We start from the raw sequence: 16,899 nt of genomic DNA, 5'->3' as shown, positions 1-16,899 counted from the left end.
CTGCCGTCCAAGTCTGCCTTCTCCAGGTCTTCCGGAAAGGTAGGACAAAAGCCTTGTAAAATGATGAGGGTTACAAAAGCAACGGAAAAGGTGTGGAAACGTGTCCCGCTGTCAGTTTCATTTATGACCGTTGGAGCTTTAAGAGTCAGAAGCTTTAAAAGTAAACAAACCAAGACGGTCAATGAGACCGTGACAGCGGGCTTCCGGAAGTGGAAAGTTAAACCTGGGCTCCGGGTTAAGAGCAGGGGGCGCGGGATTAAGAGAGCAGGAGGCTTAAGAGAAGGTTCACCGCCTATGGTTGGCTAAAAAAATTGCGGGCCCGGCCAAGTGACTTTTACCTCATGTCCACCTGGACATCTGCTGACGGGTCAAGCTTCTCTAACGCCCTATACTAGAGACAAAACCTAAACTACATAGTCCAAATAGAGACAGACCCTCCCCCCTTCCCTCCCTTCCCCCTCCTTCTCCTTCTTATTTTCTTTCTTTATTGTGTGTTTTAAAAAATGTTCTACTTTTTCCTTTGCTTCAACACCTTCTTTCCTCTCCCTGTGTCAGCAAATTATCCACCCCACGCACCCACGCCGCTCCGGCTCCTCCTTTTCGTCTCCAGGCGTATCGCCGGCTCACTCCGCTCCGGTCCTGCGCGCGCGCCCCTTCGCCAATTCTCAGTCCTCCCCGCCCCCTTTAAGACAAGGGACTGGGTCTCGGCCCCGCCATCCTTCGCTTTCCCAGGCGGGAACTGTCGCGCCCCAAGTCTAGCCTCTCCAGGGCGGCTCTCCGGCGACCGCTTCCCGGTTCGGGGATCCCGCCGTCCCTCCAGCGCCCCCCAGCGCTCGGTCAGCGCGCGCCACTGCTTCCCGGGTGGCCGGGCCCCACCCCCTACCCTGGTCGCCCCGCCCCGGCCCGGCTCCGCCCCGGGCCGCCGCCGCCTGATTGGCCTCCACCCTCTCGTCCCCTCCCCTTCGCCCAATGGGCACCACCACCTGGTCCAAAAATTCCCCCGAGGGAACCGAGGGGCTCTGCAAGCACCAGCTCTGGCCGGGCTGCGGGGACCGCTGCGGCGGGGCGCGGAGCGGGGACCGTAGGCGGAGGAGGGAGCGGAGGAGGGAGGAGGAGGAGCAAAAAGGTGTTGGTGAGAAACTTCTAAAAGGAACAGGAAACTTGCCGGGGAGGCGGCGGCGACTGCAGCTCTCCGGGCGTCTGGTCGGCGCACGTCGCGGGGTGTCCGGAGCTGCAGCGCCGCTCTTGGCGGCTCTCCCGGCGCGGGGCAGGGCTGAGCCCGACACTCGATCCCTCGGGCCGTGCCCGCCGCCGCCGCTCTGGGCGCTACAGGCGGGCGCTCCGTTCCGCCTCTGCCGCGGCGGCTCCCCGGGGAGGGCGGCGAGGGCGCAGAGAAGAGGAGGGACGTCTTCTTCGGAGCATGAAGCAGCATGTCCGATAAAATGTCCAGCTTCCTCTACATAGGGGACATCGTGTCCCTGTACGCGGAGGGCTCGGTCAACGGCTTCATCAACACGCTGGGGTAAGCCGGGCTGCGGGCTGGGGAGCGCTGGCGCTCGGGCCCCTAGGAACCCATCCCAGTCCCTCGTGGCGCCGCCGCGTGCCCCGGCGCCCGCTCCCGCCTGGGGTGGCCGGGAGGCAGGGCAGGCTCTGCGCTCGCGGACAGCGCCGTGCGCTCGGCTCGCTCGCTCGCAGGAAGCTGCCCTTAGAGGCAAGACTTTCTCTGCAACTTCGTAATCTCAAACTCAGGGACGCATCTGAAAAGGAGGAAGTGATTCAAAAGCCCGGAGACAGGCCCGGTGAAGAAGTCTTCGTTGGCTTCTCCGTGGGTTGTTTTGATTAAAAAAAATTTTTTTTCCCTTAGAGGTGAAACAAAATGCCTCCTCTTCCCCATCTTTGCTCGCTACCGCTCTCAAGCCCTTGTCCTTCAGGGCCGGGTTTGTAAGACCAGTCAATAAAAGTCCGTGGCCTTGGACATGAAACTCAGGCGATGTGGCGAGCGGGAGTGTGGCTTTGACCTGCGGGAGGAGCTCACCGTCCCACTTCGCTGAAGTAATTTCCTTTTGGCCTTGCCAAACGGGGACTCGCCCCACCTCGGGGGCAGCCTGGGGGCTCCGACGGCCTCCTGGGTTCTAGAACTCACACCTGCTTTCTCCCCTCCCCGGGCTTTGGCCCACTGAAATGCTCAACCTCTCCTGAGACTCAGCCAAGTGCAGGGCTCTTGAGATTGGAGTTGATTTACGAATGGGGGAAATAGATATATAAACATAACCGTGTGCTAGATGGTTAAAGAGGACTTCCTTGATTACTAGCATTTTCTGTCTGTCCTGATTGTGAATACCAGCTCGCAGTTTAAACGCACACTGACTGCACTGTATTTTGATGCGTACATTTTTTTGTTGTTGTTACCGTCAGGTCTCAGTCCCAGTCTTAGAGATTTCAGGCTGAGAAACTGGTGTTTCCACTTCGAACTGGTCACTTTTTTCTGCTGTTAGGTTTTAGGGCACATGACTTAACATGCAGTGTCCCTTGTCGGTGATTTTGAGCCATGCCATTAATGGAGTGGTGTCTACCCCACAGGGGACGTGGACGTCACCAGAACTTCCCCAGTTTCTGTTATTTGTGCATCTCCCTTAATGGGTGAAAGAAGGGAGGTAGATTTAACTTAATCCCTTTAAGATCAATGTTAAGTGGAACTGAAGCATGGAAGAAAAAAATAGCCGTGACAGGTGCTTTTGTGCTGGGTTTGTAAGTCATAAGCTGCCATTTGTTTCCCAGAGAGTTCTTAGTACAAGGTCAGTGTTTGGGCTTCCCACAACATTTTGCAGATGGACTCTGCTGCACCTCACCCTTCCCCTCTGTAGACTCTCTAGGTGTGTTTAACCTGGTGGTTGATCAGGAAGGGCTTGGGGTCAAATGACCCCTGTCAAGTTACATAATTGCATCTCAGTTTCCTCACTCATGGTTACTACCTCGTAGGATTGTGCTGAGGAAGAAGTGAGTTAACATAAGGTGCTTAGCACAGTAAGTGGTACATGAGCACTTGTATTAAAGGTTAGCTATTGTAATTGTCACTACCTAGGTGGCTGTGAGCGACAGTTACAGTTGTGGACAAAATAATAAAAAGGATTAGGAATAGAGTATAAAACCTAGTGAAATAAAGAGCCATGTTTTTGTAGTGTCTTATTCAGCAAAGGTATGTGTTTCGGTCACTACATACTTTAGCAGTTGCGGAGTCTGTCCTGCTCATTTTGGAGATAGAGAAACCTAGAGGAAGAGAAATGAAGTAACTTACCTATGAAGCAGAGGAGGGACATTAATGCCAAAAGCTGGAACTATAACCCTGTCTCCAGACTCTCAGCCAAGTGTGTGTTTCTTTGGTTACACATTATCTTGAGAAAAAGAAGCTTTAATGTAGCGTATGTTTGTATAAAATATTTATTCGTATTCAACATTTCTTGCTGGTGTTTTGGAAGTTGAGTTGCCTTAGAGTGTGTTTGTGCAGTATTATTTTTCTGTTGACAAACTGATCCTTGTTGTACTTAATATGACAAGACCTCTGTGCAGCTCGATTCTAAGGTGAGGACGGATCGTTGGAAATGCTGCCGCTGGTGAAGCTTGGTGCTCTGATTAGATGTTCTTTTTCTTTAACTCATGGAACTACGTTGGCCTGAGAGTTTTAGTAGTTACAAAGCTGGCATGTTCGTGCCACATGAAATGTTATCTAGGCAAAGTAGCATCACCTACTTTGTTAACTTAGATGACAACTGGTAGATACTTTACTTTACAAGTGTGTTTTAGGACCATGAAATCAAAGCAGCGTTATAGTTTTTCATTATACTTTTGTAGGCTCATTATTTATACACCTTTTCTATCAAAGACAGAGTACATACTTCAAGTTGAATTTCCTTGTTCTTCTATAGTTGGAGATCAGTTGTCCAAGGTCTGTTGCTAATTATGACCTTGTTCATATCATTTATTCTCTTTTCGTGTCAGCATGTCTTTGTGGAGAGTAAGAGAAAGAGTATATGATGCCCCTGCCCCTGGGGTATTATAAAGGTGAATGAAAGAGACAGAAAGGAAAGAGCCCTTTTTTTTAGAGAGTTGCTAGGAATATCCACATTATGCTTATATTTTTGTGGGCCTTAAGTTTCTTCAAAGTTGTGTGAATTGTTAAAGTGAATCAGAGAGCCTCATTGGAGACACTGGCATTGTATCTATTTAGCCAGTTTGTTCCACTGTAATATTAAAAACTCAACGGAAGAGCTAAAAATGGGGCTGAAAGTTTCTGATTTCTGTCTTTGCTCTTTATCTATTTGACGCTTTTGGTTGCATGATGGTTTTTCAATTTCACCTTAGGAGGTAGTTAGTGAGAATGGAGTTTACAGCATTGCAGGTAATTCATACATATTTATTTGTCTGCAGATAAATTTTGTCTGATTTTAGTATCTCGTGTATAAATTTGTTTGGGAGGATACATGTTATTATTGGCTTTTGGGAATTTTTGTAATAAGGTCATGAATTTTTCACCTGAAAAAAATCACAGTTTCACTCTATTAGAGTTTAGTAGGCCCTTTTAGAGGCCCTTCCAACTGGAAATGTAGGAAGATTTTTGTAGGCTCTGTGACCTAGCTTTTAAGTTTGATATCTCAGTCTGAGGAATTAGACTGCTCCGGTTGCAAAGACTTGCATTTCCCCTTTTCCCCCAGTTATCCTTTAACCAGGATTTACCTGATGTTTCTGAACCCTGAGTTATTGCTAAATGAGGTAGAGTATTGTTCTCCCAGCTTCTATTGGTGCAAAAGGGGCCTGGTTTATGTTTTCTAACTTAACTTTTCATCTAAAGATCTATTTAGGAAACACTTATCTTGACTTAAGGAAAACTACTTTAAATCCTGTTGGATGAAGATGGTGAATATATTTTAAATAAACAATTTTTTTTGTACTGTACATTTTAGCGTTATGGTTTTTATTTTTCTTTTAAAAGAGAAGGGAGGGGGCTTCCCTGGTGGCGCAGTGGATGAGAGTCCACCTGCCGATGCAGGGGACGCGGGTTCGTGCCCCGGTCCGGGAAGATCCCACATGCCGCGGAGCGGCTGGGCCCGTGAGCCATGGCCGCTGAGCCTGCGCGTCCGGAGCCTGTGCTCTGCAATGGGAGAGGCCACAACAGTGAGAGGACCGCGTACGGCAAAAAAAAAAAAGGAAGTAGGACTTTTGGGATATGTTGTATAATTTCAGATGCGATGTTGCTTTTGTTTTTGCTTTTTCTTTTTTTCTTTTTCTTTTTAAATTGAAGTATAGTTGATTTACAATGTTACATTAATTTCTGCTAATACAGTGAAGTGATTCAGTTATACATATATATACATTATTTTTTCAAATATTCTTTTCCATTGTGGTTTATCACAGGATACTGAATATAGTTCTCTGTGCTATACAGTAGGACCTTGTTGTTTATCCATTCTATGTGTAAAAGCTACATCTGCTCACCCCAACCTCCCACTCCATTCCTTCCCCAACTCCCTCCCCCTTGGCAACCACCAGTCTGTTCTCTATGTCTGTGAGTCCATTTCTGTTCATTTCTGTCATATTTTAGATTCCACTTATAAGTGATATCATATGGTATTTGTCTTTCTCTTTCTCATTTACTTTACATAGTATGATAATCTCTAGTTGCATCCATGTTGCTACAAATGACATTATTTCATTCTTTTTTTATGGCTGAGTAATATTCCATTGTATATATGTACCACATCTTCTTTATCCATTCATCTATCGATGGACATATAGGTTGTTTCCATGTCTTGGCTATTGTGAAGAATGCTGCTATGAACATAGGGGTGCTTGTATCTTTTTGAACTAGAGTTTTGTCTGGCTATATACCCAGGAGTAGGATTGCTGGATCGTATGGTAGTTCTATATTTTAGTTTTCTGAGGAAGCCCCATACTGTTATCCATAGCAGCTGCACCAACTTACATTCCCACCAACAGTGTAGGAGGGTTCCCTTTGCTCCACACCCTCTCCAGCGTTTGTTATTTGTAGACTTTTTAATGATGGCCATTCTGACTGGTGTGAGGTGCTACCTCATGGTAGTTTTGATTTGTATCAAATGCAATGTTAATTGTCCCTTCCCCCTTCCTCCATTTCTTTATACTGAGATTTACTTCCCTGGTCATTGACACTTCTGACACTTCATATTTTGGGTATATCAACTTGACCAATGGTCAGGTACCACACAGTGGGAGTGAGCATGGCAGAATTCCCAGGACGGGTGGGACAGTAGAATCAATAAAAAGTATACAGTTGTTTCATTGTCTGTTCTCCATGTGGTTGAGAGGTTAGGGAATGACAAGTGTGCACGTGTGTGTGTGTGTGTGTGTGTGTTTATGCACATCTGTATACATATGTTTAAGTGATTGTTTCCTTTGACTTGAGGTTTCTTTTTGGGATCTACTAAGAATCAGCACCCACTAATTAAGGTCTGAGAAAACACTCAGGTGACCACCCATTGGTGCAGTGACTGCCAAGTATCATGATAGTTTTTTAGAGTGGGAAAAGATCAGGGCCCTTATTTTTAATTACTGCTTGATTTTGGCCAATTCAATGAGCTTTTTAATTCCTTTGTTTCCATGTTCAACAATAGACATCAGGTAGGGGGATGGTGGGTCACACAGTTGATAATTCTGACTTAATTCCTTAGATGGATGAATAAGACTTATGTTTTATTTTTACCAATTATAGTCCTTTGAATTTCCCTTCCTTATCTTTTTTTCTGCTTAAAGTTTTAATATTTAAATGGTTGCAGGTTTGATTTATTATTATTTTTCTTATTTAATTTTGCTATTCTTATCATGGTTTGAAAGATCTTTCCCTTAATAGGACTGTTTGATCAGTAGAGAGTCATAGATGAAGCAAGGGATGGTTATAGCCAACTTTTATGTTTGCATAATTTGTAATTTATCTATAGCCTCTTCTAAACAGAACCCCTCCAAGTAACAGCATTATTTTCTGCTACAACTAGGTATATGAACTTAGCTTTGTTTTGGCTAGGACATATGTTACTGTGATAAAAGTGTCTTAAAATCTATTGGATATTTGCATGTGTGTTTAGTGGGGAGGAAGAAGACAGTATAATCTTGAATACTGAGTTGTTCTGGAAAGTCTAAGCGTTAGTAGTGTCATGTTATGGAACTTTAAATCAGCTGGAGTACAAAGACAGTTTCTGAAGTGGTGAACATAAAGTCTATTTTAAGCTGAAAGGTCCACCATTTCTTAAACTTAAGTCATTCCATAAACAACACTGCAGCTTTTAGACCCGCTCCCGTGGAGAGCTCGGTCAGGTAAACAACCATCCTTGCTTAAGTACCCATGATCCTTGGCTTTGATAGAGAATTCAGAAGCAATTGCTTGGCCTCATTCTAGATTTAACAGAGCTTTTTGGCTTAAAATTTTTTTTTTTTTTGCGTAGGTAGCACTTTTCACAGTCATGTTTCCCCTTTGGAACTGTTCTTGTATAGATAGTGTGTATATAACTTAACAGAATATAGACAGATTACTTTAAAACTTTAAAGTTAAATTCAAACTTTAAAACTTAAATTCCAGGCACAAGGTGTATCTTCATATATAAATACAAAGGAAGTAACAGTGGGCTTCTATGACAAATTTCTAGCATAACAATAGATTGAATTTTACTCCTTTTTTTTTTTTTTTTTTTTTTTTTTGCGGTACGTGGGCCTCTCACTGTTGGGGCCTCTCCCGTTTCGGAGCACAGGCTCCGGATGCGCAGCCTCAGTGGCCATGGCTCACGGGCCCAGCTGCTCTGCGTCATGTGGGATCTTCCCGGACCGGGGCACGAACCCGTGTCCCCTGCATCGGCAGGCGGACTCTCAACCACTGCGCCACCAGGGAAGCCCTTTAGTTCTTTTTTTACATCAGAGCTTGGTAATAGATCACCAGATTATAATCAGAGAAGTGAAACTTTAATGGTCAATCATTCATTTATTTAATGAGTAAAATTGTGCCTTTCAAATGCACAGTGGTTATCTTTCTACTCTCATGCAGATTTAGATGGGTACGTTTTTAATAGATGCTTTTAGAAAACCATAATTCTAATTTAATAATATAGAAAATAAGTTCATGGAGAATAGTGAAAGAGAATACAGCAGCATGTTTATTAACAGTGGTGATACTGCATGGTGAATGGGTGCATGATTTTTATTTTCTTGTCTCCTATATTTCACAGATTCTATATATGTTTCTTTAGTTTGACATCTATTGCTATTATAGTCAGGAAAGTTAACTAAATGAAAGTGATGTTTTGAAGGATTCTTCAATTTCTTATTACTGTTCATCAACAATGTTTACTTTAAAAACCATAAATAAAACATTTTCCTGGTCATGGTCAGTGGAAGAAAACCACAAACAAGGAGGCTGCATGTTGCTGAAATAGATGGTCATATGTTTACCATAAAAAATTTTTGTTCCTAGTTATTTATTGTTGGTATTTAAAAATGTATTATGCAAGAATGTTTAGCCAGTAACGCTGAGCCTTTATGAATGGTTGATTTAACTTGTGCAGTAAATATAGAGTCCATTTTATTTGAGAAGTCTGTTCACACATGTAAGAAGTATGCCCTTCAGCATGGCTGACTTGTTCATTTTAATAATCTTAGTACCCATTATGGAACTTTTATTGTCTGTCAATTTCTATAGGCATTAGTTTGTGAGGGATCTGTGTGTGTGTGTGTGTGTGTGTGTGTGCTTGATTAAAATCATTCAATTAAGTGTTTTTATTGAATATCTTTGAAATGGATGGATTAGCCCTCTCAAAATTCAAATCAGTGATTGGTTAATAATGCTACTTTATAGTTTATTCTGACACAAACCTATAGAACTCCAACCCTGAATTAAGAATAAATTATCAGTTTATTCAGAAAAAAATTTAATCATAAAATTGAAAATGTGTCCGCATCATGAATCCAGTCTATGGACCTTTCCTGGTGATGTGGTTTATGCTGGAGGATGCTGCAGACTGAATCATTGGTTCACCTGACGCATATTTAACGAGCCCTGACTATGTGTTAGGGATACAGTATGAAGAGATCCAGATATTGTGCTATTTTAAATTATTATCTCAAAAACTCAAACTTACTTTGAGAAATTTGTGGTATGACACTTGACTAGGATCTATGGGAAACTAAAGGCATTTGATAGTTTTGCTCTCACAGTTGTAAATGCCACAAGATCAGGAACTGACTCTGACTTTATAATCCTTGTATGCTCAGCACCTCACACAATTTCTGGTAAATGGTAGGCATTTAATAAATATCTGTGAAATCAGTGTAGTCATTATTTAGTAATGGAGACAAGATTGGTATTGAATAACCGCAACATAAAGCAATTCTTTTCAAATAAAGATGATTAAAAACAGTATTCAGGGCTTCCTTGGTGGCTCAGTGGTTGGGAGTCTGCCTGCTGATGCAGGGGACGCGGGTTCGTGCCCCGGTCTGGGAGGATCCCACATGCCGCGGAGCGGCTGGGCCCGTGAGCCATTGCCGCTGAGCCTGCGCGTCCGGAGCCTGTGCTCTGTGACGGGAGAGGCCACAACAGTGGGAGGCCCTCGTACCGCAAAAAACAAACAAACAAAAAAACAGTATTCATAGGGAAACAGAAGAAGATTCTTTCTCTGGCTGGTATGACCTGAGGTGGACTTCAAGGAGGAGGTGGTATGTAGCTGAACTTTGGAGGATCATTAAGATGGATATTTGTCTGAAATCTATACCCATAATTTGATCATATATTCTTGGTACTTTTTTTTTTATTAAAAAAATTGGTGAAGTTTTATTCTTCATTTTAATAGCTCCAAAAAAGGAAGGAAACAATTTGATATTATTGAGATATGCAAAGATAGAAGAAATAATCAAAAAACATATTTTATGCTTATTTATCAGATGTGAGAGCTTTAAGTTGGATTCAGACCCTCTGAGTTTATTTGGACTGCCTTCAATACTTGTCCTGTGTGCTGAGTTTACTGAGACCAGAGATAAAGAGGGCAGGATATAAAGCCCAGAAATTTGGCAGTTTTTACGGGGAATTTTACAATGTTTCCAGCTCCTTTGCATATTCTATTTTCACTCCTTTCCCCCTTATTTTTCCTTAGCCCCAGTGTTTCGTAGTTTTTCTTCATTAATCATGAACTTCAATAGTCTTCTAGATCCCTGGAAGCTTTGACGTTAAGGACAACTTTCCATCTGTAATAAAATAGTTCTAAAGTTTTTTGTCACATAGTGCCTGTGACTATTCAACACACATACACACACACACTCTCTCTCTCTCTCTCTCTGTCTCTCTGGCCCTCTCCCCCACTTGGCATAGAATACCCTTCTGGTATGTGTGGAGTACACCATGCCCTCATTTCCTTTTGGTGTTTAACAAGTGATAGAGGCCATAGATAGAGTCCCATGAATGCTGGGAAAGACTTAGGAAGTAAACAAAGCATAATCTATATTCGAATCTAAATTCTTAGAATTCAAGCATATGTTACTGAGGTTCTATCTATTAAAGTGTTTGAGTCATTGTTAAGATGTCCTCATAAAAATCTCTGTGAAAATTACAAAATGCTGGACTTCTATATGTTGGTTATCCAAAAAAATTCCTCAGTGGAGTCTTAGAAAAAACTTTTAGGTTTTTAATTAATTCCTAGATATCTAGCTCTCCAAGACCTTGTGGTAATGACTGATTATGAAATAGATATCATAATATCTAGCTCTCCAAGACCTTGTGGTAATGACTGATTATGAAATAGCCACTAGGAGCAGACACTACTGCTGTCCGTATATCTCCTGTTTAAAGAGGATTCTGCAAATTGTGTAAGGAATTTATGGACCAGCAGAGCTAAATATAAGAGCTCAAACAAACAAACAAAAACCCAGCAAAAAGAAACTGGATTAAAACATTCTTGATTAACTTTCTAGCGGCAAATAGAAGTATTACTTGTAAAAATTTCAGAGAATAAAGTGCTCTCCAGCTCACATTTAGTTAAATTATTTGCAAGCCTCATATTGAATTGTCTTGGAACTCTTGAAAAACAATCTATAGGTATCCCTTGCTATCCCAGTTCTTACTGTGTTGTCACAAAAGCTCCAGAGATTTGGAAAGCAAAGGACGTTTGCATATCCCTTTGCCCATATGGATAAAGCTTAAGAGTTGAATATTAGAACTAAGGTTCCATTGTTTGTAAGGAACAGAAACCATCTTTGGCCAGCTTAAGGAAAGAAGGAAATTTATTAGTATAAAGATACCGGAGGAGCTCCAAGAAATTGAATGATGAGCGCAACAACTGAGCGTTAAGAAAGGCAGAAACCCAGTGCTGCTGTGGGCATCTCAGTAGCAGAACCTTCTCTCTGGGTCCTGCCATTTACATGACTAGGATACAGCAATTTCCTATACTCTGTATCTCTCTTCTTTTTATTATTTTTAAAAATTTTTATTTATTTATTTATTTATTTACTTTTGGCTGTGTTGGGTCTTTGTTTCTGTGCGAGGGCTTTTCTCTAGTTGCGGCAAGCGGGGGCCACTCTTCATCGCGACGCGGGGGCCTCTCACTATCGCGGCCTCTCTTGTTGCGGAGCACAGGCTCCAGACGCGCAGGCTCAGTAGCTGTGGCTCACAGGCCTAGCTGCTCCGCGGCATGTGGGATCTTCCCAGACCAGGGCTCGAACCCGTGTCCCCTGCACCGGCAGGTGGATTCTCAACCACTGCGCCACCAGGGAAACCCAGTATCTCTCTTCTTAACATTGAAAATACAGAGTGATAGAATTTGGCCCCTCTTGGATTATTCACTTATGTCCATAAAAGAAAGTCGTGAGGCCAGATCTGACTACCAGGGAGATCCCTGTGAGCATGGCTCCGAGTTTCGCCTGGTTCTGGGGCATTGTGGTAGGGCAGAAGGAAAGCACAGAGGACCTGGGCATGAGCTGAGGTGTTACCGCTTAGTAGGTAATTTAATAGTAACTTCTTAGCACCTTTTAAAATAAATTATGGTAATGTACATAACATAAACTGTACCATCGTATTCATTTTTAAGTGTAAAATTCAGTGGCGTTAAGTGCACTCACAATATTGGGCAACCATCACCATTACCCATTTTCAAAACTTCTTCATCATCCCAAACAAACTCTTTATCCTTTTGACAATAACTCCCCATCGTCTCCCCCACCATCCGCTGTAATCCCTAGTCTAGTTTCTGTCTATGAATTTACCTATTCTAGGGGCCTCGTATACGTGGAATCATACAATATTGGTCCTTTTGTGTCTGGCTTATTTTACTAAGCATAATGTTTCCAAAGATCATCCACATTGTAACGTATCAGTACTCCATTCCTTTTTATTGCTGAATAATATCCCATTGTAAAGATACAGCACATTGTATTTCATCACAATTCATCAGTTGATTATCATTTGTGTTGTTTCTATTTTTTGACTATTATGAAAAATGCTGTGATGAATATTTGTGTACAAGGTTCTATGTGGACATATGTTCTTAATTCCTTTGGGCATATACCTAAGCAGGGGAATTGCTGGGTCATATAGTAACGTATTTAACATTTTGCCTCAGCCTTTCCTGTTCTCCTTACCCTGCTTTACCTTTTCTTACATACCATCTTGTTACATACAGTATAATTTACTATTTATTTGTGTTCATTGTTTATCATCTATCTACACTGGTAGAATGTAAGCTCTTTGAAGGCAGAGATCTTTTGTTTTGTCACTGAGCATCTCAAATGCTTGACTCCATAAGTATTTACTGAATGAATATTTGTTGAATTAAGATATGCATATTTCCAAATCTTTAAGTAGCTGTTAATATCAGTCCCTTTCTGGAAAAAAGTCAATGTAATTGTAAAGTCAGTGTAATTGTTCTTATTAAATATTTTGAGAATTCATATGGGTAATTCTTTTAAAATGGATGAAGGTTGTCACTGGATTTATAGTGCCATTAAATCTTGCTATAATAGGTACTTTTATAATCTCTTGGGTCATATCTCTGCACCTTCCTAGTCCAACATGTGATAAAACTTACAGCCTGGAAAAAGTAATGTATATAGCCTTATTTAATGATTTGTATGTTATAGGCACATTAAAGTTAATATTTATGAAAGTTCAATTTTGTTTTTAATGTGTGCAAAGAGTTGAATTTGTAAGCATTTTGTGAGACCATTCCTTAATTTCGATCAGCCCTTTCTCTTAGTGGATAATATATAATACATCCAGGGAAATATTTTATACTTTAACAACTATCAGCAGAAAAGCTTAGTTGGAAATAATTTGCTAATTTGGCATCAGAAAGTAATTGGGGAATTTATAGAACTTTAGAAAAATAGAAGAGGGCATACAACAACTTGTAACTTTTATTTTTGAAATTTAAGAGTAAGTGTCTGGAAAGGGATAGGCATTTAAATATAGGTTGAGGAGAACAAATGAACAGTATTTTTGTTTTTCATTACTTTATATTCTTTCTATTGACTAAGTCTGTTTTAATGTGCTTTGTCTCAGTCTTATTCTAAAAGACATGTTTGGTCATTCTCTTTAAGAACTTGAAATTCTCCGGTGTTGCACTCTTATTCTTGGAATCCTCACTGGTAGCAATGTACAAATGAGAACTTCTCTGAGAGCATATTTGCATATAGGACAGAGAAATAAAGTGAAAAATATAGATATGTAAAAATTACAAAATAATTAAAAAAAGCAGAACAAGGTCGTTCTATTCCCTCTAGTTCTAACATCCACTGTGATAGATGTTTAAAAATATAATATCTTTAGAAAATAATTTTGAGATGAAAGATACAAAATGTTATCAGAGTTTTGCTCCATTTCTATAACATCCAGATTAATCCTTTTGAAGTGTATCATACCAAGTAAAGACAGTGACTTAAAAAATCTCACCCAAATCACCAAACACAGTTACGTTAGGAATCCAAAGTAAGTTAATGATTTAAGGACTAGTTACTTGTGTTTGGCTAAAGTGTTCAAGGTCATTGCTAGTATCAGGGACTTAAGTACTTAAAACATTTGCATTTCAAGTAGATTTTTGGTTTCAGCCATGTTTTCAAAGAGGGTAATTTCAGTCTTGGTTTGTTAGAATAGGCAGGGAAGGTAAAGGATGGAATTTTGTTGTATTGAGGACTCTACTTGTGGCTAGGAATGGTAAATACTATGACATTTTAAATCAAATCAAGACTCGTTGATGAAAGTGTTAGTTGTCTAAAACTTTACTAAATTAATCCATTGCTAGGATTAATAACAAGTGATAAAGGGCCTTTATTTATCTTTCTTCCCTATTTACCTGGCAGGACATGATTTAGTAATTGAGTTCCAATTCTAAATCCATGTCAAGAATGAGCCTCCTTTCCTGGTCAGTACAATTGAAGTCATTGTATCTTTCAGGGTGAAACCAAGTGCTTATTTCTGAAGTCTTGGCTGCTAAAGAATCTCTCAGAACTGGCTCTTAAAAATTATCAAATTGCAAGTAGAAAAACACTTTGTTAACTATGGGAGAATCTGAATAAAGAATTGTTTAAGTAAACTGACATGTACAAGTTTTGAGAGGCAGTAATTACTTTGGCAACAAGATATCCATAAATTTATACCATTAACATTTTCTAAAGAGTAGATCAACATTCGTATTGCACATTTTTTTTCAAAATAGAAGTTATACTAAACTCAAAGAATTAACATCTGTATTTAATTTAGCAAAAAATGCATATTAATTTTTATTTCTGTATCAGAGATTGCTAGTTATTCCCCCAAATTAATTTTTCCCTCTTCCATACTAATAGAAGTACTTGAGTTTGTGGATGCTGAGAATAAAGACCACGTTCCCTAGCCTCCCTTGTAGCCAGGTGTGGCCTCCGACTATAATTTGTGGTTAGGTTCTTAAAGGAGAGGTTTACCCTCCTCCTTCCTTTCCTCCCTAGCTGGTCCCCATTCAGCTGTTTGTAATGGGGCAGGGAAGAAGCCACCCTGAACCATGCGGATGAGGCCAACACTTCAGGAATACTAGAATATCAAGAAAGGAACCTGTTCTCTGGACAACCTCAAATCCTAGCTCTACTGTATTTGAACAGAAGATGAAACTAGATGGGCAGACAGGGACCAGATCATGTATTCCCCATTAGGCAGTGTGAGGCCATTGATGGATTGTTAAGTGGAAGAATGAAATAATCAGGTTTTGCTCTAGGAAGATCAGAAGTTGGTAAAGAGAAATAGAAGAAGGCTGCAAACGGCAGGCATGGGAGGAATCAGGTGATACATGAAGGCAGCCTGAATCCTGCAGCTGGAGTTGGGAATGAAGAGTAGCTTGTCATCAGAATCATTGAAAGGGCAGTATCTTTGTTGAGTGTTTGCCCTTAGACCCCAAAAGATGTATGAATTAAAATATTCATTGTTGCTTTTTACTTTAAAAAATGGAACATATAAACTTGAAAGAAGTTTCCCCTTCATTTGCTTACAGTTGGTTAGAATGTCATTAAGCCCAGTATGACTTCAGGCTTTCCATGGTTCTGGGAAGAGGTAGGTAAAAGCCTTGTCTTGTACCATATTTCCATCCTCTGGCTCTGTTTCAGGCATAAGGCCTTTTCCCCCCCCTTTTTAGTTGCACAAACATTCTGAGCTCCCTCTTACCTTAGGGCCTTTTCACATGTTTGTTTCCTCTTTCGATTGGTTTCCCCTCTTAACCCCCTACGCCTTTCACCTAATTAATGCCTGTTTATCATTCAGATTTCAGCTCTGTGATACTTCTTTTTTATTTTATTTTATTTTTTACTGAAGTAGAGTTGATTTACAATGTTGTGTCAATCTCTGCTGCACAGCAAAGTGACTCAGTTATCCACATACAGACATTCTTTTTTTTATATTCTTTTCCATTATGGTTTATCACAGGATATTGAATATAGCTCCCTGTGCTTTACAGCAGGACCTTGTTGTTTATCCATCCTATATATAATAGTTTACATCTGCTCAACCCACACTCCCAGTCCTTTCCTCCCCCACCCCCCTCCCCTTGGCAACCACATGTCTGTTCTCTATGTCTGTGAGTCTGTTTCTGTTTTGTAGATAGGTTCATTTGTGCCATATTTTAGATTCCTCTGTGACACTTCTGCAGTGAGCTTTTCCTGATCTCCCTGGCTGTGTGAGCTCCCTTTGCTACATACATGCTCATACAGCACCATATTCGTTTCCTTCAGAAAATTTATCCCAGTTGTAGTTTTAATTGTACTTCTATTTATAAGATTATTGGATTATGTATGTTTCTCCCACTAGACTTTAAACTCTGTAAGGGCAGCAACTGTGTTGTGTACAATTATGTCCCCAATATCTTGCACAGTGTCTGTCACATAATAGGTATTAAAGAAATATACTGAACAAATGAATAACATTTTAGCATAATGGTTAAGAGGACGAGTGTTTGATTCAGACAAACCTGGTTTCAAATTACAGCTTTACTCCTTCTCATGGTATGATCTTTGGAAGTTACTTAATATTGAGAACCTCAATTTCCTTATCTGTAAGGTGGGATTATTGCCCGGTTTATAGTATTGCCATGATGACTAATGGCAGTTAAAATATGTAAAACACTTAGTAAGCATCAGGCCCTTAGGCACCTATGTGTTAAATAGGTGGAAACCATTATTATTATTATTACTACTATTATTATTATTATATCTGAAAAATCAGCAGGAGTCTCTTTGGAGGCTTGGCCAAGTTCATATTGCATTGATTTAAAAGTTCTGCTGTATTATGTTTATAAAAATTCGCAGTAAACCAGTTTTTCAGCTGGTATTTGTTTAGTAGGCTATTCAAAGGCACTCCGCCTTATCTATTGTTTATTTTGTTTTTGG

At 40.7% G+C, this 16,899-nt stretch overlaps 1 protein-coding gene across 1 annotated transcript in view; it reads left to right on the top strand.

Moving 5' to 3' along the window:
- Positions 1–1,033: 1,033 nt before the first annotated feature.
- ITPR2 (inositol 1,4,5-trisphosphate receptor type 2) overlaps positions 1,034–16,899 on the top strand; it is a 534,949-nt gene continuing 519,083 nt past the window's right edge. The window contains exon 1 of the mRNA XM_081250074.1: positions 1,034–1,522. Coding sequence (XP_081106200.1) covers positions 1,431–1,522 — 92 coding nt within the window. The 5' untranslated portion in view covers positions 1,034–1,430. The remainder of the gene's footprint in view (positions 1,523–16,899) is intronic.

The sequence above is a fragment of the Mesoplodon bidens genome, assembly GCF_964165515.1.
Source record: "Mesoplodon bidens genome assembly, chromosome: 11".
In the NCBI taxonomy this organism is placed as follows: domain Eukaryota; kingdom Metazoa; phylum Chordata; class Mammalia; order Artiodactyla; family Ziphiidae; genus Mesoplodon; species Mesoplodon bidens.
The sequence above is the reverse complement of the archived record's forward strand: the minus strand, read 5'-3'. Positions and strand labels throughout refer to the sequence as shown.